The sequence below is a fragment of the Bos grunniens genome, chromosome 1 (genome assembly GCF_055505025.1).
Source record: "Bos grunniens cultivar Pamir isolate PY7600 chromosome 1, Bosgru_T2T1.0, whole genome shotgun sequence".
Lineage (NCBI taxonomy): Eukaryota > Metazoa > Chordata > Mammalia > Artiodactyla > Bovidae > Bos > Bos grunniens.
Genome location: NC_141165.1, coordinates 75,645,076 through 75,669,010, shown reverse-complemented (window position 1 = coordinate 75,669,010; position 23,935 = coordinate 75,645,076). Strand labels below are relative to the sequence as shown.

Here is a 23,935-nt window from a genome sequence, read left to right as displayed (position 1 = left end):
ACTTATTTAGTCTTCATAATCCTATGAGATCAATACTATTAACCCAATTTATCAATATCATTAACAATTACTAGTTTGGGGGACTTCTCTTGTGGTAAAAAGTGGCAGAAAGTAAAGAGGAACTAAAGAGCCTCTTGATGAAGGTAAAAGAGAGTGGGAAAAGCTGACTTAAAACTCAACATTCAAACAACTAAGATCATGTCATCCAGTCCTATCATTTCATAGCAAATATGAAAATATGGAAACAGTGTCAGATTTCATTTTCTAGGGCTCCAAAATCAATGCAGATGATGACTGCAGCCATGAAGTTAAAAGACACTTGCTCCTTGGAAGAATAGCTATGTCAAATCTAGACAGTGTTTTAAAAAGCAGAGACATCACTTTGCTGACAAAGGTCTGTATAGTCAATTCTATGGTTTTTTCTGTAGTCGTGTATGGATGTAAGAGTTGGACCATAAAGAAGGCTGAGTGCAGAAGAATTGACACTTTCAAACTGTGGTGCTGGAGAAGACTTTTGACAGTCCCTTGGACAGCAAGGAGATCAAACCAGTCCATCTTAAAGGAGATCAACCCTGAATATTCATTGGCAGGACTGATGCTGAAGCTCCAATACTCTGGCCACCTGATGCAAAGAGCTGACTCACTGGAAAAGACCCTGATGCTGGGGAAAACTGAGGGCAAGAGGAGAAGTGGGCAACAGAGGATGAGATGGTTGGATGGCATCACTGACTCAAAGGACATAAATTTGAGATATGTTAAAACTCAGGGAGATAGCAATGGACAGAGAAGCCTGGCATGCTGCAGTTCATGGGGTCGCGAAGAGTCGGACAAGATTTAGTGGCTGGAGAACAGCAATAACATCTGGTGGTCCAATGATTAAAACTCCGCACTCCCAATGTAGGGGGCCCGGGTTCAATCCCTGGTCAGGGAACTAGATCCCACATGCCACAACTAAGACCCGGCACAGCCAAATAAATAAACAGAAAAATAAATAAAATAGTTACTAGTTTTTTGGCATCTACAATGTATCATGTAACACTTTAGATACTTCACAGGCATTTTCTCTCATTCTCTCATCAGACCTGACAGCCAGGCTGGGATTAGAGTGTGGCAAGTAAGGCACTCACCAAGTGCAACATTTGGAAGGGACACCAAAATAGTAATCAAGATAAGTCAACTTATGACTTTTTTTTTAATGCAGTAAAATATTTTATTTTTGTAATATTTTAATGCAACACAAGTGATACTTTAATATCTAAATATTTTACTCTTATTTAATATTTAATGCAAATTTGGAAAACTCAGCAGTGGCCACAGGACTGGAAAAGGTCAGTTTTCATTCCAATCCCAAAGAAAGGCAATGCCAAAGAATGCTCAAACTACTGCACAATTGCACTCATCTCACATGCTAGTAAAGTAATGCTCAAAATTCTCCAAGCTAGGCTTCAGCAATATGTGAACCGTGAACTTCCTGATGTTCAGGCTGGTTTTAGAAAAGGCAGAGGAACCAGAGATCAAATTGCCAACATCTGCTGGATCATGGAAAAAGCAAGAGAGTTCCAGAAAAACATCTATTTCTGCTTTATTGACTATGCCAAAGCCTTTGACTGTGTGGATCACAATAAACTGTGGAAAATTCTGAAAGAGATGGGAATACCAGACCACCTGATCTGCCTCTTGAGAAATCTGTATGCAGGTCAGGAAGCAACAGTTAGAACTGGACATGGAACAACAGACTGGTTCCAAATAGGAAAAGGAGTTCGTCAAGGCTGTATATTGTCACCCTGTTTATTTAACTTCTATGCAGAGTACATCATGAGAAACGCTGGGCTGGAAGAAACACAAGCTGGAATCAAGATTGCCGGGAGAAATATCAATCACCTCAGATATGCAGATGACACCACCCTTATGGCAGAAAGTGAAGAGGAACTCAAAAGCCTCTTGATGAAAGTGAAAGTGGAGAGTGAAAAAGTTGGCTTAAAGCTCAACATTCAGAAAACAAAGATCATGGCATCCGGTCCCACCACTTCATTGGAAATAGATGGGGAAACAGTGGAAACAGTGTCAGACTTTATTTTTCTGGGCTCCAAAATCACTACAGATGGTGACTGCAGCCATGAAATTAAAAGACGCTTACTCCTTGGAAGGAAAGTTATGACCAATCTAGATAGCATATTCAAAAGCAGACACATTACTTTGCCAACAAAGGTTCGTCTAGTCAAGGCTATGGTTTTTCCTGTGGTCATGTATGGATGTGAGAGTTGGACTGTGAAGAAGGCTGAGTGCCGAAGAACTGATGCTTTTGAACTGTGGTGTTGGAGAAGACTCTTAAGAGTCCCCTGGACTGCAAGGAAGGAGATCCAACCAGTCCATTCTGAAGGAGATCAGCCCTGGGATTTCTTTGGAAGGAATGATGCTACAGCTGAAACTCCAGTACTTTGGCCACCTCATGCGAAGAGTTGACTCATTGGAAAAGACTCTGATGCTGGGAGGGATTGGGGATAGGAGGAGAAGGGGACGACAGAGGATGAGATGGCTGGATGGCATCACTGACTCGATGGACGTGAGTCTGAGTGAACTCCGGCAGTTGGTGATGGACAGGGAGGCCTGGTGTGCTGCAATTCATGGGGTCGCAAAGAGTTGGACATGACTGAGCGACTGATCTCATCTAATCTGATCTGATCATGCATAGATGATATTTTAATGCAATATTTTTAAAAGATCAAAATCAACACAAATCTATGATGAACAGAATGTCAAACATTTTACTAAGATATATTACTGATCATTTTACTTGTCGGTGTTATTGTACAACAGAAAAAATCATTTCTAATTGTCCTGCATTTCTGGCTCCGTGACAACTTACTTCCTTGCTAGGTGGTTTATATTATAAGAGGTGACCACAGTGTATGAACAGATTAAATAATGAAGGGTTATTCTTCACTTGGTTCAAAATATGGGAGGATATTTTGATAAATAAATGTATACTTGTATAAATATGTATGGATTTCCCAGGTGTACTAGTGGTAAATAAGCTGCCTGCCAATGCAAAAGACATAAGAGATGCAGGTTGGATCCATGGGTTGGCAATATCCCCGGGAGAAGAGCTTGGCAATCCACTCCAGTATTCTTGCCTGGAGAATCCCCATGGACAGAGGAGCCTGGTGGGCTACAGTCCATGGGGTCGCAAAGAGTCAGACAGGACTGAAGTAACTTAGCACACACATGTAAAAGCGTACATTTACATGGTGTGTTTTTTCTTTTGCCTTGGGCTCACTATGACTCTGCAAAGCACTGCCTGACAGATTGGCATTATTACGATCATTTTACACGTGCAAAACTGAGGCCTGGAGAGGTTAGGTAATTAATTAAGAGAAATCACATAACTCATAGGCAATGGCGTTGAACTTCAAACCTAGGTCTGTCTCCAAAACCTAGGCTCTTTCCAAAATTGTGTTGTGTTTTTGTGTAAGACCTTAGACCAGAGTTGGCAAGGGCTTGCCGGGTGGTGCAGTGGTCAAGAATTTACCTGCCAGTGCAGGTGATGCAAGAGACAGATTTGATTTCTGGGTCAAGAAGATCCCTTGTAGTAGGAAATAGCAATCACTCCAGTATTCTTGCCTGGAAAATTTGGTTAAGATATTAGACCAAAGCTGGCAAACTTCTGTAGAGAGCCAGATAGTAAATATTTTCAGCTCTGTGGGACAGTGGTCACTGTTAAACCACTCAATTTTGGTTATACCAAGAAAACAACTAAAGACAATATGCTAATGATCATGGCTGGATTTGGCCCATGGGCAGTCATGTATTAGATTATAATAAAGTATCTCAGGCACATATAATTTATCTCTGAAGATAGCTAGCTTTTCCTGACATCCTATTTGAATATGTTTCTTTTAATTTAACAGAAGGAAGACAGTAAATGATAATCAGCCCTGCCCTACCCAAGGGTCTGAATTCATCAATGGATGGGAGACGTCACCCATCCAGCTGTTATTTTCTGATTGTAAACAGGAAATGGCATTTCAAAGGGATTGAATTTCAAAGTAGTCTGAAGAGTAAAGGCAAAGTTTCTCCCCTTTCAAATAAACTCTAATAGAAGAGGTTAAGCTTTAGAAACCCGTTTAACATGTTCTGCTGAGCTGTTAATACTACCTCTGAGCAAACTTGACTTTGTAACAAAACAACGAAATAACGAGGTTTGCTTTCTGAAGGCGTGTGTGTGTGTGTGTGTGTGTGTGTGTGTGTGTGTGTGTGAGTTGCTCAGTTGTAGTGAATAGCCCTTCCCTTCTCCAGGAGATCTTCCTAACCCAGGGATCAAACCCAGGTCTCTCATATGACAGGCAGATTCTTTACAGTCTGAGCCACCAGAGAAGCCCAAAGTAAAATGTAAAGAACTATATGAGGGTGAAGCAATGTAACAAATTTGTTATTCACATGTATCTACTCCTTACATGCTCTCCAAAGTGCCTGAGAATTTCAGGCCCAACAACAAGACAAGTTCTTGAGCTTGGTGCTGGGTACACACCACTAGACTAAAAACAACGCAGTGCCTGCCCTAGAGAGGCTTAAACCAATTTGTAACATAGTACAAAATAAGATAAATGTAATATATTCTTTTAAAAACGGTGTTAATTCTGAGAGGAAAAGGATTAATAACTTAAGCAATTTTAAACAAAGAACTTTGGGGTGGAGTGCACGACCTATTGTTGTTTGCATATGATTTTCCAGGCTGTGTCTCCTGCAGATGTATTTCTAATAATTTCAGTCACAATGCATTTCATGCTTCATTTACTTTATAAACATTATGTCATACACTATATAGTATTTATATGAATCACTCTGAATGGCTGACTGATGTGTTAATAGATTGATATCCGTCTATCCAGGAAATATTTGAAGCAGGCCCTGTTCTTGGCACTGGGAATGTAAGAATGGACAAATGGTCAAATAGATTAGTTTTCTTGGAACTTCTGTGCTAGTGGGGGAAGTTATTTCAGAAAAGGAAAAAATGTTTCAGGTTTGTGGTATAAAAAAACGGGTAAAATTTATGGGAAAAAATGGAGTGGAATTCACCACAAGGAGGAAGTAGAATATCTATAAATCCTGGGGGAAAGCGTATAAAGTCAGAGCATCATTTAGGCCAAGGAGTTCACTTACAGATGAGAATAATATAGTGAATATGTTATCCACTAGCCACCCCACACTTATCCAACTTAAAAAAAAAAAAGTCAAGTTTAATTGTAACTAATCAAACTGCATCCAGGAACGTCTCGGAACAATCAAACAAAAGAAACAGGATAAAATTGTCCTATTGAAAAAATTAACAGTTTCTACCAGCCCCAGAGCCTGTGAGGGTTAGATCACGGGCAGTCCCTCATTCCTAAGGCTGGGTCTGTCCCCCATGCAAGTTCCTTATCCCTTGAGCACAGCTGGGGATGGGTGAAGGGCCATCCAGGAGCCTGTCTTGAAAGCAAGAGCGAGTCATTCAGGAGCGAATGGAGAAGGCCAGGCAAAGGACTCACTGTGAGCAATGATCTTGTACTTGCTAGAACTAAAACTACATAACCAGGGAAATACAGTTCTAGAAGATAAATTTTATATAAACTTCACCTTCATTATCCATGGCAGTTCCTGTTCTGTAAAGGCGCTCAGGCACTGAAGTAGCAGTTACTGGACCATTGCTCGGAGGGGAAATAAAGGGTTAGGTTCTGGGGAGCCTCTGGTTACAGCATTTTTTTTGACTGATCAATCAATACATAATCTGATTTTACATGTGTTTCTGTTTAAAGACACTGTATTTAATACATATCATTGACTCGCTAACATTGAACTCATGGCCAGCACTATAACTCATAGCTGAACAAAGCTTATGTAACACATTTTCTCTGGAAGGTAACATCACAGCCTTTATGAGTTTAGAAACTCCAGCCAGCAATTGAGGACTATGTTTGGGGGATTTTAAACAGAGAAATCACAAAGTAAAGGCACAAGAAGCAAAAAATGTGGCAGTAAGAGGCTAGGAAAAGGACATTTGTTGCAAGAACTGAAACAAGAAGGCAGACGTTGGTGTGTTTGACCACTGCTGAGAGTGTCGTGTGGAGCAACTCAGATTTTTCTTTTTGCCACTCGGCACGGGTCTGCGCATGATTAATTTCAGGGGTTACAAATATATTTGGGTTTTATTTTAGGTCTTTAGATAGAGTGTTTACTACTGTGCTTTATCACTTGCAAATATTCTGCATTCTTATTTTATATGCATTAAATATTATGTAATTTTTTAATTTATTAAAAATAAAATTTCTGCCCTCAAGGGCTCCCAGTCTGCTGCTGAGGTGTGGGTGGCAGTCACACTCCTCTTTCCTCTGGGTTTTAACTAACTGAGAAACTGACCCGTGGCTAAAAGTGTCAGCTTTATTGTTGACATAGCTGGATTTTGAAAAAGTGGAAGCCAAATCATTTTCTCCTTCTAATGTAAAACAGAGGTCCCCTGCTGACCTTTCCTCAAGTGGCAGGGTCTACCTGTCACCATGGAGGAGGATAGAGGAGAGAAACCATGGAAGGGAAATGGAAAGAGGGGGCCCTCCTTCCTAGGGAGTGGAGTGGGCATCCCTGGGATGAGGCACACCCAAACCACTGAGATGCAGAGCAAGGGTGAGAAATGTTTGATTTGGGGGATTACAAATAAATTTTGAGTAGGTGAATTCACAAGTATGAAATTCCTGAATGAAGAGGACTGACTGTATTTTGACAGAGGGAACCCAAAGTGTATGTTTGTGCGAGTACATTTGTGTTTGTGTTCTTAAAAAAGGGTTAAGGAGGATATACAATACAGGAGGCAATATGTGAGCAGTAGCTTTCTCAACTTTCTTGGTAGATTTGGAGGAGCTAGAATAATAACACTAAATAGAACAGAAACACTCTCTGAGTCATATACCAGTACAAAGAGGCTTAAATATTTATTTTTAAACTGAAAAAGTAATCGCCAGAAGAGCTAAAAGTAATTTTATAACTAATAAAAATCAGGAGGTAGACACTGGGTCAGAGAGGAGAAGTACTGAGTATGCTAATGCCCTCATCATTTATATCAGAAAGTCATTAGACACTGTCTCGAGTTACTCAAGCAAGGACTGGAGCACAATAAGGAAAGACAACTGTTCTGACAAAGATCAGCAGCCGGATTCATGGCAGAATTTTCAAATATGCTCCACGACAGTCTGAAATACAGTTTCCAGATGCCCCAAACTCCTTGCCAGGGGTTCACACTGGAGCATAATTAAATCTGAATAAATATACCTACGTCTGGAGCACTTCTGCATATAGTCCACTGACCTACAATCCACACACTGACATCCCGTAAAATAGAAACAAAAGAATTTCATATAAAGTTATAGAGCTCAATTTTTTCTTGCCAGAAAAATTAAAGCGGGCTATAAACTTCCCAGCATGAGAAAGAAAATACAATGGAAAAAAAAGCAAAAGAGCGACAGGCAAAATCCACATAGCCTTTTCCAGAGCGCAAAGCCATTATAAACATAACTAAGACATTTAAAAATACTTGAAGTCACAGCGGTTCTATCAAGTGAAAAATAAATATTTACGTGTTCTGCCCTTCTTGCCTTTCAGTAACTGTCAACTTTAAGGGCTTCTAGAAAGGACTCAGCAGGCCAAAAAGATCACCCATCCTGTAGACATTAAAGTTGGCAGTTGCTGCTGAAAAACAGCTTTGGCCCCAAACTTCAGGACACATCTCTGAGCCTTGCAAGTGCTCAGATATGTGGTTTTATGACACTTTGACCTAGTATGGCTCATTTGGCTCAAAATGAACAAACACAGTAATTAAGCAATCTCCTTCTTTGGAAAGGGCACTCTATCTTCCCCAATATGATCTCATTCATAATTAATATCCACTACATAACTCTCTTGGGCAGGTAGGTAGAGAGTGAAAAATGACATGACTTCCCCAGGCCATCTGGTGAGTCAGTCACACAACCAGGAACAAAACCCAGTTTTACTGATGGCTACGTCCCACAGGCTCAGCCCTACTTCGGCACTCTTCAATAAAATGATTAACTGGACAATTATTTACTGTTGGGCTTGTTCTACAAGCACCAGATAAGTTTCAGTCCAGGTTCTCCTGGGACAAGCAATCTACAGGAAGGGAAAAATGAAAGGGGCCAACTGATGGAGAAAATGTTTACATAGATGAATAAGTCCTGGGTGTATAATACACAGCATGGTAGTTAAAAAATACTGTATTGTATATTTGAAATTTATTGAGAGTTGATTTTAAATGTTCTCTTCTCAATATACACACAGTAACTAGGTGAGGTGATGAGTGTGTTAACTAACCTTATTGTGGTAATCATTTCTTAGTATATATAATATAAAGTGATGTCATACGCCTTAAACTTACTCAATGTTATTTGTCAGTTATGTCTCAATAAAGCTGAGAAAAAAAAGAAAAAGATAGTATTTACACTGCGAGGAGGCCTCACTGCGCAATCTACTAGACAGTATAAAAGAAGGATGTGTGATTTGGGGGCTCAACTTTTTAAAATTATTCATTTATTTATTTATGTCTCCACTGGGTCTTTGTGGCTTTGCAAGAGCTTTCCTTAGTTGCTACAAGTGGGCATTACTCTTTTTGGGGGTGCACAGGCTTTTCACTGTGGTGGCTTCTCTTGTTGCAGAGCACAGTCTCTAGGAGCATGGGCTCTGTAGTTGGTCCGCAGCATGTGAAATCTTCCCGGACCAAGGATCAAACCTGTGTCCAGGTGGATTCTTATCCACTTCACCACCAGGGAAGTCCCTGGGGCTCAATTTTTAACCATGTCTTTTCTAGGGTAAGAGATTTCAAAGCCTCCGTAATTTTCTGTGTGTGTGGCTGTGCTGGGTACTTGGGTGGCATGCGAGCGGCCTATCACTCATTAATGTTCTTAATTATTTTGCCCTCAAATTATCCCAGATCTGGTCAGTGGAAGCCCCTTCCAGTTGGTTCCTGTGTCCCTGTGACATGTTTTTAAACACTGTCTCAATTTCTGCCATTATGAGATGCTCTAGGCTCTTCTTTTTTTAAAAAAATTATTTCTTTCTTTCTTTCTTTCTTCATTGTTGCATGGGCTTTTCTTTAGTTGCTGTGAGAGGGGGCTACTCTGTAGTTGTGATGCTTGGGCTTCTCATGCCAGTGGCTTCTATGTTGTGAAGCACAGGTTCTAGGGTGCATTGGTTTCAGTGGTTTCAGGCTCTAGAGCATGGGTTCAATAGTTGTGATGCCCAGGCTTAGCTGCATGTGGGATCTTCCCGGACCAGTGATCAAACCTGCGTCTCCTGCATTGGCAGGCGGACTCTTTACCGCTTAGCCACCAGGGAAGCTCTCTAAGCTCTAAGCTCTCTTAAGCTGTTCTCTTTACATCCCCAGCCTTTCTTTTAAGGCCATTCTTCGAGTCCAGTCAGCAGGGTGAATGCTTAAAGATGATGCTTGAGCAAAGAAGGAAAGGCCTGAGAAAGGCCACCATGGTTAACAGTTTCAGATGCGTTTGAAAGGTGTAGAGCCAGGCACACCATGTTCTCCACCACCACTGCAGTTGGGAGCTGTGGACAAGGAAAGATGCTTTGACCCCGTAGATTCAGTTACTAAGTCCTCTACTATGTGCTGGGTACTGTGATGGATATATGAGATTAATCATAAGCCACCATTTCAAGGAGACTGTGGTCTAATGGGATAGACATCCATATAAAGAAATATCCATAGTACATCCCTGAAAATGTCTTCATTGTGCTGTCAATGTGGCACAGAGAGGAGCTGGGGAGTTCTGGGTTGAAGGACAGACGGTAACTAAGGCTGGGAGAGTTGGAGAAGGCTTCATTCACTAAGGTAACTTTGGGGTTATACCTTAAAAGAGGGTAGGATTTCAAAAGATGATTTTCTGAGTGAAAAAGAAGACACCACTTATGAACTCTAAATCAGATATGATGTTTAAACTTCATTCAACTAGATCCAGCCTCTTGCTAGGTACAGTAAGACACATGGAAAGAACTCCAGTGAGTGTAGGACAGAACTCCTGTTTGATGTCTGTCTAAGGAAAGAACTGTCATGATACCATCTAATTTTTATTTTCAGACACAGATGAAACATGTCCTTCATTTACCAAACTGAGTTTTCACAGTGCAGTGGTTGGAACAGGACTAAATGTGAAGCTGATGCTCTACACAAGGAGAAACCCAACCTGCGCACAAGCCATCAACTCCACAGTTTTGGGGAACTTGAACGTGACTAAGAAAACCACCTTTGTGGTCCATGGATTCAGGCCGACAGGCTCTCCTCCAGTATGGATAGAGGACTTAGTAGAGGGTTTGCTCTCTGTAGAAGACATGAATGTGGTTATCGTTGATTGGAATCGAGGAGCTACAACTGTAATGTACAACCATGCCTCTAGTAAGACCAGAAAAGTGGCAACAGTCTTGAAGGAATTTATCGACCTAATGTTGGTAAGGAGGCATTCTCTTAGATGGTTCAGAGCCAAATTGGAATTGGCTCATTATCTGGATATTTAAAGCCCAGAGATATCTACAGTGATCAGGAGGACTATTTTTGCAGTGTTTTGCAAATGTTCTTTGAATAAGCCCCCAGGAGGGTGAAGGGAAGGCGCATAGGTATGGTTGTGTGGGTTGTACACTGAACAGGGAATCCATCTAAGAGAGCACCATTGTCTCTGTAGACACTGTAGATTTATATACCTATTATAATAAATTTCTAGTGAATGACAGCAAAGTGTCCTGGGGAAGGGACATCTTTTTCTAACTCATATAAAGTTACCTAACGGGTAGGAGAGGTTTCCTGGCTTCAATGCTCAGTTTCCTGGCTTCAATGCTCAGTTGCCTCAACTTCCATAGCTCTTCCTTTTCTTAGACCTGCCAAAAGTTTAGAGATCAGATTATCCAAAACCAAAACTGATATACCAAATCTGATAAAAAGTGATTTGACATCGGGACTATTTCAGAGAGCCACACCTGGTGGCCACTGTGGCCAGGGGTGACATAAATTTTACATGAGCTCCTCAGCTAAGCCACCGCCCTTGGGAAAGGGAATATTAAAATGACTCATGACCAGCTATCCCAGGACTAGGACAATATGCCCTGCCCCTGTCTTCCTTCTTCCCTCTCTATGGTAGTTCATTAACCAAGCCAGCATGAAGATAAAGGAGTTCATTAAAATATTTGGTTGCCCTTCTCCTCAGTGGGGAAGGCTTTAAGATGTCTCAGCTTGGTTCCCAGCAGAAGCACGAATGGAGACACCATGGCATAAAAATTAAGGCAGGTTTGTATTTGGACAGACCAGTTTGAATTCTGTCCTACTCCCTTCCAACAGCTGTTTGACCTTGGGAAAAAGACTTCAGCCCAGTCAGTTTCCTCATCTGTATTATCAAAAGAATAGCATCTAGTTTGTGGGGGTGTTGTGACATTTTAATAAGGTAATGGACATAAGGCGCTTAGAAATGTTTCTCCAAAGTCAACAGTTAGGAAATTTCTCCAGGTATTGTCAACTCCTTGGCCCCTCACAATTTTTAACAATGGACCTTTTGAAATTCCAGGCAGAAGGAGCTTCTCTGGATGACATTTACATAATTGGAGTAAGTCTAGGAGCCCACATAGCTGGGTTTGTTGGAAAGATGTACGATGGCCAGCTGGGGAGAATTACAGGTAAGAATTACAGGTAAGGCTTCCTGTGAATGGGCTCAGGATAACCAGCCTGTGGACTGTGTTTCCTGGGGGAGCATGATACAGGCAATCCAAGTCCTTGGGTTCCAAGTCAGCTCTTCTAATTACTTAACCGCTCTGAGCAAATGTCCTCTTGTGCAAAGGGAAGACCATAGTAATAACTGACTTCAGCAGTATTAAATTTATTATTTAATAAAATATGTGCAAACACTTTATAAATTGTGTATGCTATAGAAAAGTTTGGTGGTGACTTTATTTCTCTATGGCTACAGAAACAGCCATGTCCTATGATGGGGATTTTGCCCCAAGCAGATAGCCTTCCTTTCATTTAATCCGAGATTGTTTGACCTACATATGTAATATAGCCCCAGGCATAGCCGGAGCCTTAGGGTAGGTAAATGAGATGGGAATTATGTTGTCTGGAGCTTACTCTGTGACTATCAGCTTTCAGACCAAGAAGAATAAAAACCCTCAGAAACACAGCAGGTGAAACTCCAAAGAAAGATCCCTTTGCTGGGTTCATTTGCCTGGTGCTCAGTAACTTTCCACAGTGACAGATGAAGGGCTGGGGGAGGCTTTCTCTTTTAGAGAGGCAAGGCTTCTGGCCATCCGTATCTTTTCCAGAATTGATCCTTACCCTGAGATAGCCATTCCAAATCTAGGCAATCTGGAAGGCAGAAGTGAATGGAAGGAGGGAGGGGAGAGGTAAATGATTCAAATCAGCTACAATTGAGAGGTAACCCTTTAAGAGCCACAGGACTGAATGTGGTACTTAACCTTGCATGTGGCCCTGGGCTAGTCTTCTGGCCCCAAACCCCTGCCCCTTCTGTCTGTCTCTGTCTCTCATACACACATATACTCCACATTGGCTGTGTCTTCTAACCCTGGCACTTGAGGTCATATTTTTTCCTGGGCTATTTTTTTTTTCTGACTTTCACCCCAAATGCTAAGGTTGCCCTCATCTTATTCACCTGCTTTCCTAGGGAAGCAAAACATTTTTTCAGGTTTTAAAAAAGTGTTCATTTATTTGGCCGTGCTGGGTCTTAGTTGCGGCACAGGGAATCTTGGATCTTTGTTGCAGCATTCAGGATCTTTAGCTGCAACGTGCAAACTCTTAGCTGTGGCAATGTGGAATGGAACCTGCGATCCCTGCATTGGAAGTGTGGAATCTTAGTCACTGGACCATCAGGGAAGTTCCTCTTTTTCAATTTTTAAAATTATTACTATAATGTTTTAGAAAGCAACATGTGTTTACTTTTTAAAAATTCATTTTCCCTTATGGGTACAAAGGACAAATAGCTCAAATATGCTTGTTTTCTTTATCTGTTGGGAGCTTCTCCTCTGGGAGCTGGGACTTTTCCCAGTGGTGTGTTTAGAAGCTGATCAGCGCTCCACACACACACACACACACACACACACACAAATAAATGTATAGCATTTACTGATTCCATGATGTAAATACTCCCACTGTGGCTGATTTTAAGCTACTGACCTGACGTCACTGATCACAAAGTTTGGGAAGAGATAAGCTAAATGGGCTGTCCAGTGCTAGTGTTGGGGGCTCAAGCCCATCATTGTCTTATTCTATCTACCCCCTAATTTTGCTCCTCAGCCACCCAGCCAGCCTGTTCCCACAACTGCTTTGGATGGGAATACAATGTAATCTGGCCTCTGACCATGGAAATTTCCCAAGCCAGCCTCCCTTCCCTGGGCCCACATGGCCCTGCTTTGTGACCTGGACTCAGCCCACAGTCTGCAGCTCAATTTTCTGTCTCCTCTGACTGCCCCATGTTCTCCAATTCCTCATCCTCACTGAGCTCCAACATCAAATTCACCTCTTCCCAAGCGCTTGTCTCAGGGGTAAAACGTTTCCCTTCCCCACTCACCTCCGACTGCCCTTCTTGAGTGGGATCACTGGATTGTGGGGCGGGAAAGACATAATCCACTCCCAACTCCTAAGAACTGGGCGGTTCTGCTTGCTAACTATCTAGGCCAGACTGTCTGCTTCTTCTCTTTCATTTCCCCTTTGTCTTCTGTTCTTGCTTTTCCTTTTCCTCTCCAGGCACATCTCCTGGTATTACTTTTCATTAATTTCTTCAAATGAAGATGAATGGATTTAAAAACACTTCAAGTACCTACATCACTTGATAATACATTAAATTTGAGTCTTATAAAAATCATCTTGGAGTGTTGGATACGGTGCCAACGTGCTGAATCAGGATCTCTGGTCTTGGGATCCAAAAGTCTCTACTTTTATTTATTTTTTAAAAACTAACTTAAGCCTAGCTTTCTTATCTTTTTTAAAAATAATTAATATATTTATCTGGCTGCACTGGGTCTTTGTTGTGGCATGTGGGATCTAGTTCCCTGACCAAGGATAGAACCAGGGCCCCCTGCACTGGGAATGCGAAGTCTTAGCCACTGGACCACCAGGAAGTCCCAGGAGTCTGTGCTTTTCACCAGAAGATTCAGGTGGTCTGAATACCACACATTAAAAAATGACCACAGATCTGTGTTGTCCAATATAGTAGCCATGAACTGCATGTACCATTGAGTACCTGAAATGTAGCTAACACAAACTGAGATGTGCTATAAGTACAAAGCACACACTGGATTTTGAAGAAAAATATATTAAAATATTTTGAAAAATATATTAAAATATATGAAATGTCTTATTAAAAATGAAAGATATATTAGAATATATTAAAATATGGAAAAAGTGATGAAAAATATATTAAAGTTTATTGAAATTTATGAAAAAATTATTAAAAACATACCTTAAATATATTAAAATTTTGGATTTTTTTATATTCATTACATGTTGAAATGAAATTTTACTGCTATATTGGGTTAAATAAACTGGGTTAAATAAAATGCATTATTAAAATCAGTTTTCTTTGTTGTTTACTTTTTAAAAGCGGTTGCTAGAAAATTTTAAACTATATATGTGGCTCACATTATATTTCTATTAGATAGCACTTCATGGTGACCTTTGAAATGGGAGTGAGGGAGGCCCCTAAAGCCACCTGTAAAACATGGGACATTTGTCCTGGGAAGAGGTCAGAGGTCCAGGGCTTTCATCAGATTCTCAAGCTGGTTAATTTTGTAATCAAAGCCAGGGATCACTAGTTAGACACTTTGCTGGTGATCACAGAGCAACAAGAAAGTGCTCCATTTTTGTTGGTTTTGTTTCTGTTCTATAAAAATCTCAGTATTCTGGATTCGGATCTAGGAATGCCTTGGTAAACCTTCTGAAGTAGCAATTAATTCTACCTCTGTTTTGCAGATAAGGAAACTGAGGTTCAGAGAAGTGAAGTAACCTGCCTAAAATCACACAGCTGGTTAATGCTAGGTTTGGGGCTCATGTCACCCCTATCCGACTCCAGTGATCTCTGCTCACACAAAGTATGCAGCTTTTTAAAGATAGTTTGTGATTTCTGGCTGACAGTGTAAGCTGATCATTTGCTATGACTTTTCTCTAAGGAGAGCATATGTTTACTGTGACAGTCCTCATTTGTGTCTTCAGTCCTGGCATAATTATTAATAGCAGCTTTATCACTTATGAAATTGCCCTGGTTTGGACTTTATACGATAAGCCAGTCTTTCAGCCATGGATCTGGAGGCTGCTATAAACTGAGGCTCTTACTGTTCATTTTCTCAGATAGTAAGCGCTGCTGTTTTATGTGAGGAGGGGGAGGCTTCCGCAGCAAGGTGTTTCTGAGGTTCTGAGTTTCTCATGCTTGATAGAGTCCACATGGGGTCTCACTGGTAAGATGGCTCGTTATGTCGACCAAGCAAACAAAGAATAAATCACAGTGATCCTTGAGACTGACCAAATTGCCCAAATGGCATCCTGTTATCTCACTGGCACCAATCTTCTCAAAGCTGTGGAATCTTCTCAGATTCCAGACCTCCAGCTACGTGACCATCCCCTCAGAATTTTTCATTGGTAGGGTGTAAGAAGGACTCTGTCAGAAAGGGAGGACGCTGGTCCTCCTTAAGAGCCAGTCACCCTCTCTTTTTCCTCTAATAAATTTCCCTTTTCTTGCCTGACTGCCTGGGTCGCTCTCTTTTTCTCTGTACTCGCCTTAAAATGCTGTGCTGATATGCTATGGACTTGGGTACCTGGTTATTGATCCACCCCCTCCCACATCAGTTTCAGTTGGGAGCAGACAGAAGAGGAAGAAAAATTGGGGGAGAAAAAGACAGGGAGATAAGAAAAGGAGGCAGATAATGATATACCTCAAGGAATCTAGGGTGTTAGCTGAGGAGAAATGGAGAAACGGGCTAGAACCAGGACTGCTGAGGCAAGGATTCTCTCTCTTGAGTTTTATAGCACTGGGGATAGGAGATGTCATTTAAAATGACCTTCATAGATAAAAACTTGGGGACATCCCTTGAAACCTTTTCCACTCCAGGTAAGTTTCCAGTTAGTAGGACTGGAATGCAAAACTAGGAAGTCAGGAAACACCTGGAGTTGGAGTAACAGGCAAATTTGACCTCGGAGTACAGAATGAAGCAGGGCAAAGGCTAATAGAGTTCTGCCAAGAGAACACACTGGTCATAACAAACACCCTCTTCCAACAACACAAGAGAAGACTACATGGACATCACCAGATGGTCAACACCAAAATCAGATTGATTATATTCTTTGCAGCCAAAAATGGAGAAGCTCTATACAGTCAGCAAAAACAAGACCGGGAGCTGACTGTGGCTCAGATCATGAACTCCTTATTGCCAAATTCAGACTGAAATTGAAGAAAGTAGGGAAAACCACAAGACCATTAGGTATGACCTAAATCAAATCCCTAACGTTTATACAGTGGAAGTGAGAAATAGATTTCAGGGACTAGATCTGATACACAGAGTGCCTGATGAACTATGGACGGAGGTTCGTGACACTGTACAGGAGACAGGGAGCAAGACCATCCCCATGGAAAAGAAATGCAAAAAAGCAAAATGGCTGTCTGAGGAGGTCTTACAAATAGCTGTGAAAAGAAGAGAAGCAAAAAGCAAAGGAGAAAAGGAAAGATATACTCATATGAATGCAGAGTTCCAAAGAATAGCAAGGAGAGATAAGAAAGCCTTCCTCGGCGATCAGTGAGAAGAAATAGAGGAAAACAACAGAATGGGAAAGACTAGAGATCTCTTCAAGAAAATTAGAGATACCAAGGGAACATTTCATGCAAAGATGGGCTTGATAAAGGACAGAAATGGTATGGACCTAACAGAAGCAGAAGATATTAAGAAAGGTGGCAAGAAAACACAGGATAACTGTACAAAAAAGATATTCACGACCCAGATAATCATGATGGTGTGATCACTCACACTCACCTAGAGCTGGACTTCCTGGAATGTGAAGTCAGGTGGGCCTTAGGAAGCATCACTACGAACAAAGCTAGTGGAGGTGATGGAATTCCAGTTGAGCTATTTCAAATTCTAAAAGATGATGCTGTGAAAGTGCTGCACTCAATATGTCAGCAAATTTGGAAAACTCAGCAGTGGCCACAGGACTGGAAAAGGTCAGTTTTCATTCCAATCCCAAAGAAAGGCAATGCCAAAGAATGCTCAAACTACTGCACAATTGCACTCATCTCACACGCTAGTAAAGTGATGCTCAAAATTCTCCAAGCCAGGCTTCAGCAATATGTGAACCGTGAACTTTCAGATGTTCAGACTGTTTTTAGAAAAGGCAGAAGAACCAGAGATCAAATTGCCAACATCTGCTGGATCATGGAAAAAGCAAGAGAGTTCCAGAAAAACATCTATTTCTGCTTTATTGACTATGCCAAAGCCTTTGACTGTGTGGATCACAATAAACTGTGGAAAATCCTGAAAGAGATCGGAATACCAGACCACCTGATCTGCCTCTTGAGAAACCTATATGCAGGTCAGGAAGCAACAGTTAGAACTGGACATGGGGCTCCGGCCACATCAGCCTGAAGGCGCCCGATCTCGTCTGATCTCGGAAGCTAAGCAGGGTCGGGCCTGCTTAGTATAAAAAAAAAAAAAAAAAAAAAGAACTGGACATGGAACAACAGACTGGTTCCAAATAGGAAAAGGAGTACGTCAAGGCTGTATATTGTCACCCTGCTTACTTAACTTTTATGCAGAGTACATCATGAGAAATGCTGGGCTGGAAGAAACACAAGCTGGAATCAAGATTGCCGGGAGAAATATCAATAACCTCAGATATGCAGATGACACCATCCTTATGGCAGAAAGTGAAGAAGAACTAAAGAGCCTCTTGACGAAAGTGAAAAAAGAGAGTGAAAAAGTTGGCTTAAAGCTCAACATTCAGAAAACTAAGATCATGGCACCCGGTTCCATCACTTTATGGCAAATAGATGGGGAAACAGTGGAAACAGTGGCTTACTTTATTTTGGGGGGCTCCAAAATCACTGCAGATGGTGATTGCAGCCATGAAATTAAAGGACGCTTACTCCTTGGAAGGAAAGTTATGACCAACCTAGACAGCATATTTGGAGAAGAGTACTCCGGTACTCTTGCCTGGAAAATCCCATGGACAGAGGAGCCTGGTGGGCTGCAGTCCATGGGGTCGCTAAGAGTCGGACATGACTGAGCAACTTCACTTTCACTTCTCACTTTCATGCATTGGAGAAGGAAATGGCAACCCAGTCCAGTGTTCTTGCCTGGAGAATTCCAGGGATGGGGGAGCCTGGTGGGCTGCCGTCTATGGGGTCGCACAGAGTCGGACACGACTAAAGCGACTTAGCAGCAGCAGCAGCAGCAGACAGCATATTAAAGAGCAGAGACATTACTTTGTTAACAAAGGTTCATCTAGTGAAGACTATGGTTTTTCCAGTAGTCATGTATGGATGTGAGAGTTGGACTATAAAGAAAGCTGAGCACAGAAGAATTGATGCTTTTGAACTGTGGTGTTGGAGAAGACTCTTGAGAGTCCATTGGACTGCCAGGAGATCCAACCAGTCCATCCTAAAGGAGATCAGTCCTGGGTGTTCACCGGAGGGACTGATGTTGAAGCTGAAGCTCCAATACTTTGGCCACCGATGCGGAGAGCTGACTCATTTGAAAAGACCCTGATGCTGGCAAAGATTGGGGGCAGGAGAAGAAGGGGACGACAGAGGATGAGATGGCTGGATGGCATCACTGACTCAATGGACATGAGTCTGAGTGAACTCCAGGAGATGCTGATGGACAGGGAGGCCTGGCGTGCTGCGATTCATGGGGTCGCAAAGAGTCGGACACAACTGAGCGACTGAACTGAACTTGGGATCTTCTGGTGTTTTTAGTGTGTGGTTACATCATCATAGGAGCTGCTCTCTTGTTTTGGCAGCTGTTTCATAATGATGGTGAGAAACATCCTACTGACATTGTCCAAGAGCAAGAAATCAGTTCAGGCATTTATGGGGTGGGTTAATTGTGCCGGAACTGACACACACAACTTTATTTCCCTCCTCCACACCTGGTCTAATGCCTGGCCTGACCAATGAGTCTCACACTTTCCCACTCAGTTTGCCAAACCCAATTAAAGGACATAAAAAGCTCAGCAGAGAGAGCTTGCTGCATTGTGAGACTGTGGCTCAGGTTAAGACACTTGAACCTCAGTTCATTCACATGTAAAATAGGAATGACAATAGCTACCTTCCCAGTCTTCTGATGTAAGCTGGTAAATGTGAATAAAAATGGAAACAATAAAGGAGTTTTTTTAATAACAAGGAAGAGAAGCAAAGTTCTAGGTTATTTAAAATGGGATAAACATAAGTGCTGTGTTTACTTTTTGTATGCACCCTTGGATGCTTTTTTTCCTGAGGAGCCAGCCTATCCCTGTCACTGGTCCCCATTTGTCTGTGCACTCCCTACTGTGGGGGCCCACACAGGTACGCCTCCTGGGAATTCCTTGGCAGGCCAGTGGTTAAGACTCCAAGCTCTCACTGCCAAGGATTTGGGTTTAATTCCTGGTTGGGGAACTAAGATTCCACAGGCAAAAAGAAAAAGGTACACTTCCGGAGAGAGTCTGGCTGCATTCTCAAGGGGGTGCTGCGAGGGTAACCACCTCCCCTGTGGGAAAAGGCTATGGGGCTGTGGAAAGGAGCCTGGCACAGCAGGATGGGAATGTGAGTGCCTGGCCACCGAGGGCGCCCTGCAGCCTGTGAACCATCCTCACCGGGAGGGATCAAAAGCCCGCTGCAGGTGACTCATGGCGTGGGGCTGCCAAGCCAACTCTGTTTTCCTTGCAGGTCTGGACCCTGCGGGCCCTTTATTCAACGGGAGACCTCCAGAGGATAGATTAGATCCCAGAGACGCACAATTCGTTGACGTCATCCATTCTGACACAGACGGTAACATTCCTGTCCTAGTGGGTCAGTGACCATCCCCACCCCCACAAACTCCCAAAGAGCTGCTCCCTGTGGGGATGCTCGTGCAGAGGTGGATCAGGTTCCTCCAGATTCCTTCTTTACCTAAGGGGCAGGCTTCCAAATCCACAGGAAGATTGAAGGGAAGTGGTTTTATGCAGGCATCTAGGACCTCCTGAAAGAGTGGGGGTGCCCTTCTCATCATCTCTTATTTGTAAAGTGATCATTTTGACCCATCAAGGAGAGGCTGGTTTGCACACCATGGACATATATATATATATATATTTGGCTGCTCTGGGTCTTGGTTGTGGCATGTGGGATCTAGTTCTCTGACCAGGGAATGAACCTGGGCCCCCTGCACTGGAAGTGCAGTCTTAGCCATTGAACCACCAGGGAAGTCCCCACACGGAGCATTTGTGAACTGCCTATACCTCTCCAGCTCTCTGTAGATCTTCCTGGCTATTTCTGTCTTTCACGGTGTTGATTTCATTTCCGATACTGGGTACATAATGTGGCGGTTGGGCTGATGTTAAAGATGGGTCTTTATATCCATATGTCTGGGAGGACAGCTGGAGTAGGCACTTAGGGAGGGCAGAGGGGACAGAATGACAGAGTGGTCATTCAGTAGTACATCCCCTTTGTGATACAACCACCTGAAAAACCCTTTACTGGCTATCACGGGCACTCTGGGGTGGTACTGTGTGCCTTAGAATAAATGTCTCTGTGAAATAGCTTGTTTTACTATGTAGTGTCTGAAGTGTTATCCATTTGGATGCAGTACCTCAATGCCATTTCAATTCTGGAGGGTGCAGAGTAATTTATTTTTTGTTCTTGGAAAGAAAGTAAAAGAGGAAAAAGTATAAGTTTTGCAGTCAGGCAGAGGTGGACTCAAACCCCAGGTTTTGTTCTTTCTGGTGACGTCATATTTGTTCCGTAGGCCTCTGAGCCCCAGAATCTTCATCTGTAACTTACTTCAAATGAACTTACCAATGGTTACTCTTCAGACATTGCGAATACTAGAAGAAAACTGTATAAAACCCCTAGTATCACACCCACGGACACATGCAGTGTCTCAATACGTAATAGTGGGCTTTCCAGGTGGCGCTAGTGGTAAAGAACTTGCCTGGCAACGCAGGAGATGTAAGAGATGAGGGTTGGATCCCTGGGTTGGGAAAGTCTCCTGGAGGAGGGCATGGCAACCCACTCCAGTATTCTTCCCTGGAGAATGCCCATGGACAGAGGAGCCAGGCGGGCTCTAGTCCATAGGGTTGCAAAGAGTTAGACGTGACTGAGCATGCACGATTATTATTGCAATGATACACTATACATGTGTGTATACATATATATACATACATTCATATATATAATCTTTTAATCAAGGATTTTTTGAGATACAAGGAGATTTTTTGAGATACTTTGGAGATACAAGGTTAAACAGAATAAGCAATTATTAAATCTATCTATAATTTTCTAGGTCTCCATTTTCTAGAAGAGTTTCCAACCTTTTAACCATCCTAGATCCCCCAATTGTAAGGGTTTCTCCTACTAAGTGAAGGTTTCCTGTTTCTTATTCATTAAACACTTACACAAAAGCAATTAGAGGCTCAGGAAGCACCCAGCAATAAGAGTGTTCCAGCCAAATATAAACATGAGACTTATCATTTTATCAGCGAGGCAGTGAATGAGAGCCAAAACTCTCATTTTCAGAAATATCAGACATAAATTCTATTACCAGCTTCCTAGTCTCTTACTTGGAAATCCCTGCTTTCTAGCTATGTGGTTGCTGCGCTGCAGTTAGTCGCTCAGTTGTGTCTGACTCTGTGATCCCATGGACTGTAGCCAGCCAGGCTCCTCTGTCTATGGGGATTCTCCAGGCAAGAATGCTGGAGTGGGTTAACTATCTGACTAACTTTGAACAAAATATTTAAATACATATAATGACAACAATAGCAGCAATGACAAAAATAAGACAATCCCTGCCTATATCCTGTTATAGGCAAATAAGCTATGAGATGGGAAGAGTTCAAAGCAGTATGAAAGCATAGTATATTCTCTTTTAGCACTGGGCTACAAGAAACAATTAGGAAACATAGACTTCTACCCAAATGGAGGATTGGATCAACCTGGTTGCCCCCAAACAATATTTGGAGGTAAGTACAGATCTTTATATTGCACAAAACAGTGGTTTTTAAAGGGTGTATTTTAAAAATCTGATTATCATTCTATGTGGGTTTTAAAAAAATATTTATTTATTTATTTGGCTGCTTCAGGTCTTAGTTTCGGATCTTCCTTGCTTCATGTGGGATCTTTCTTCGTGGCACTTGGACTTTCTTTCTTGCTGTGAAGCTCGGCTGTCTACTGAGGCACTCCCGTTCTGGAGCACGCAGGCTCAGTACTTGTAGCATACAGGCCCGGCTGCCCCATGGCATGTGGGAATATTAGTTTCCCCACAAGGGATAGAAGCCTCATCCCCTGCATTGCAAGGTGGATTCTTAACTACTGGACAGACCACCAGGGAAATCCCAATGTGAAATTGTTTTTGTTTTTTTTTAAGCTTTATTTTTTGGCTGTGGCAGGTCTTCACTGCTGCACTCAGGCTTTCTCTAGTTGCAGTGCGTGGGACTTCTCATTGCAGTGGCTTCTCTTGTTGCAGAGCCCTCAGGCTTCAGTAGTTGCTGTGCGTAGGTTCAGTAGCTGCGGCTCTTGGGCTCTAGAGCTCAGGCTCAGCAGTTGTGGAGCAAGGCTTGGTTGTTCTGTTGCATGTGGAATCTTCCTGGACCAGGAATAGGACCCATGTCCCTTGGATTGCAAGGTAGATTCTCAACCACTGGACCACCAGGGAAGCCCTGTGGAATTGTTATTAATTGAAAACAAATTTTCTGAGATGATAGAGGTGGTCCAACTATGAATTTTAGATAAAATATTACTACTTAAATATACTACTTTAAACAAGCATAACCATAGGATTAAAAACTATTATGAATTATTTCTCTCTCTTGAAAAGGTATGTCTTTGACTTAGACAGTCCATATTTGACAATCTCTCCTAGAGGAATAATGGAAAATGCAGTAAAAAATCGGAGTGCAAAGATGTTCAACACAGGATTATTTATAACAGTTTTTAGAAATAATCTAAATCTCCAACATAGGAAAATTATTAAATAGCATGGCGCATCCTAAGCAAAGGGATATAATTCTTAAAAAACAAGTTGTTAGTTTAATGAAAATATTTCCAATATGAAATATTTACAAAGTGAAAAGGAGACAAAATTAAACAGCATAATCTTAGTTTGTTTTTTAAGTGTATATTTGGACATGTGTTGCTAAGTCGCTTCAGTCGTGTACGACTCTGTGTGACCCCATAGACGCCAGTGGACATGTGTAAGTATAGGAAAAAAAGACTAAACATTAAATGCTCCAAATAATTATTAGTGGTGATTTTTGGATATTGGATTTCTAGTTGATTTTTAGGTCATAATTTCCTATTATGTTATATTTTCTGAATGAACATATGTTAGTTTTACAATGAGAAAAAACTCACAAAATAGGTAGTTAGAAGACAACATTAAAGTGTGATGAGGGTACAGAATTTAAAAAAAAAACCCTAAATGCTCTGAATCTGTATTGCACAATTTTTAGATAAAACTAAACAATCATGGAAATAATTCTAGAAAAAAAATGATCTTGGTACCAAAATAATAGCTGTTTATGGTCCCATGGAAATGCTGTAGCATTTGAAAACGATCCAGATGAAATGGCGTAAGTAGGGCAACCATATTGTACTATAAATAGTGTTTGTTCAATTGTACCATAAATGGTATGTGTTCAAATCCTGTCCCGTGTGCTGTAGTGTAACAACATCCATGAACAGCCAAG

General features: G+C 41.8%; 1 protein-coding gene across 6 annotated transcripts in view; it reads left to right on the top strand.

The window, feature by feature from the left end:
- Positions 1–23,935, top strand: part of LIPH (lipase H) — a 53,055-nt gene that overhangs the window by 6,856 nt on the left and 22,264 nt on the right. For 4 of the 6 annotated variants that reach the window (XR_015162954.1, XM_086397606.1, XM_086397603.1 and 1 more), the window contains exons 2-5: positions 10,124–10,491; positions 11,595–11,703; positions 19,944–20,045; positions 22,121–22,210. Coding sequence is in view for 5 of the 6 variants with exons in the window: in XM_086397606.1 (XP_086253732.1) it covers positions 10,124–10,491; positions 11,595–11,703; positions 19,944–20,045; positions 22,121–22,210 (669 nt within the window). In the remaining variant the exon portion in view is untranslated. The remainder of the gene's footprint in view (positions 1–10,123; positions 10,492–11,594; positions 11,704–19,943; positions 20,046–22,120; positions 22,211–23,935) is intronic. The other 2 variants (XM_086397612.1, XM_086397617.1) reach the window with 2 other exon arrangements.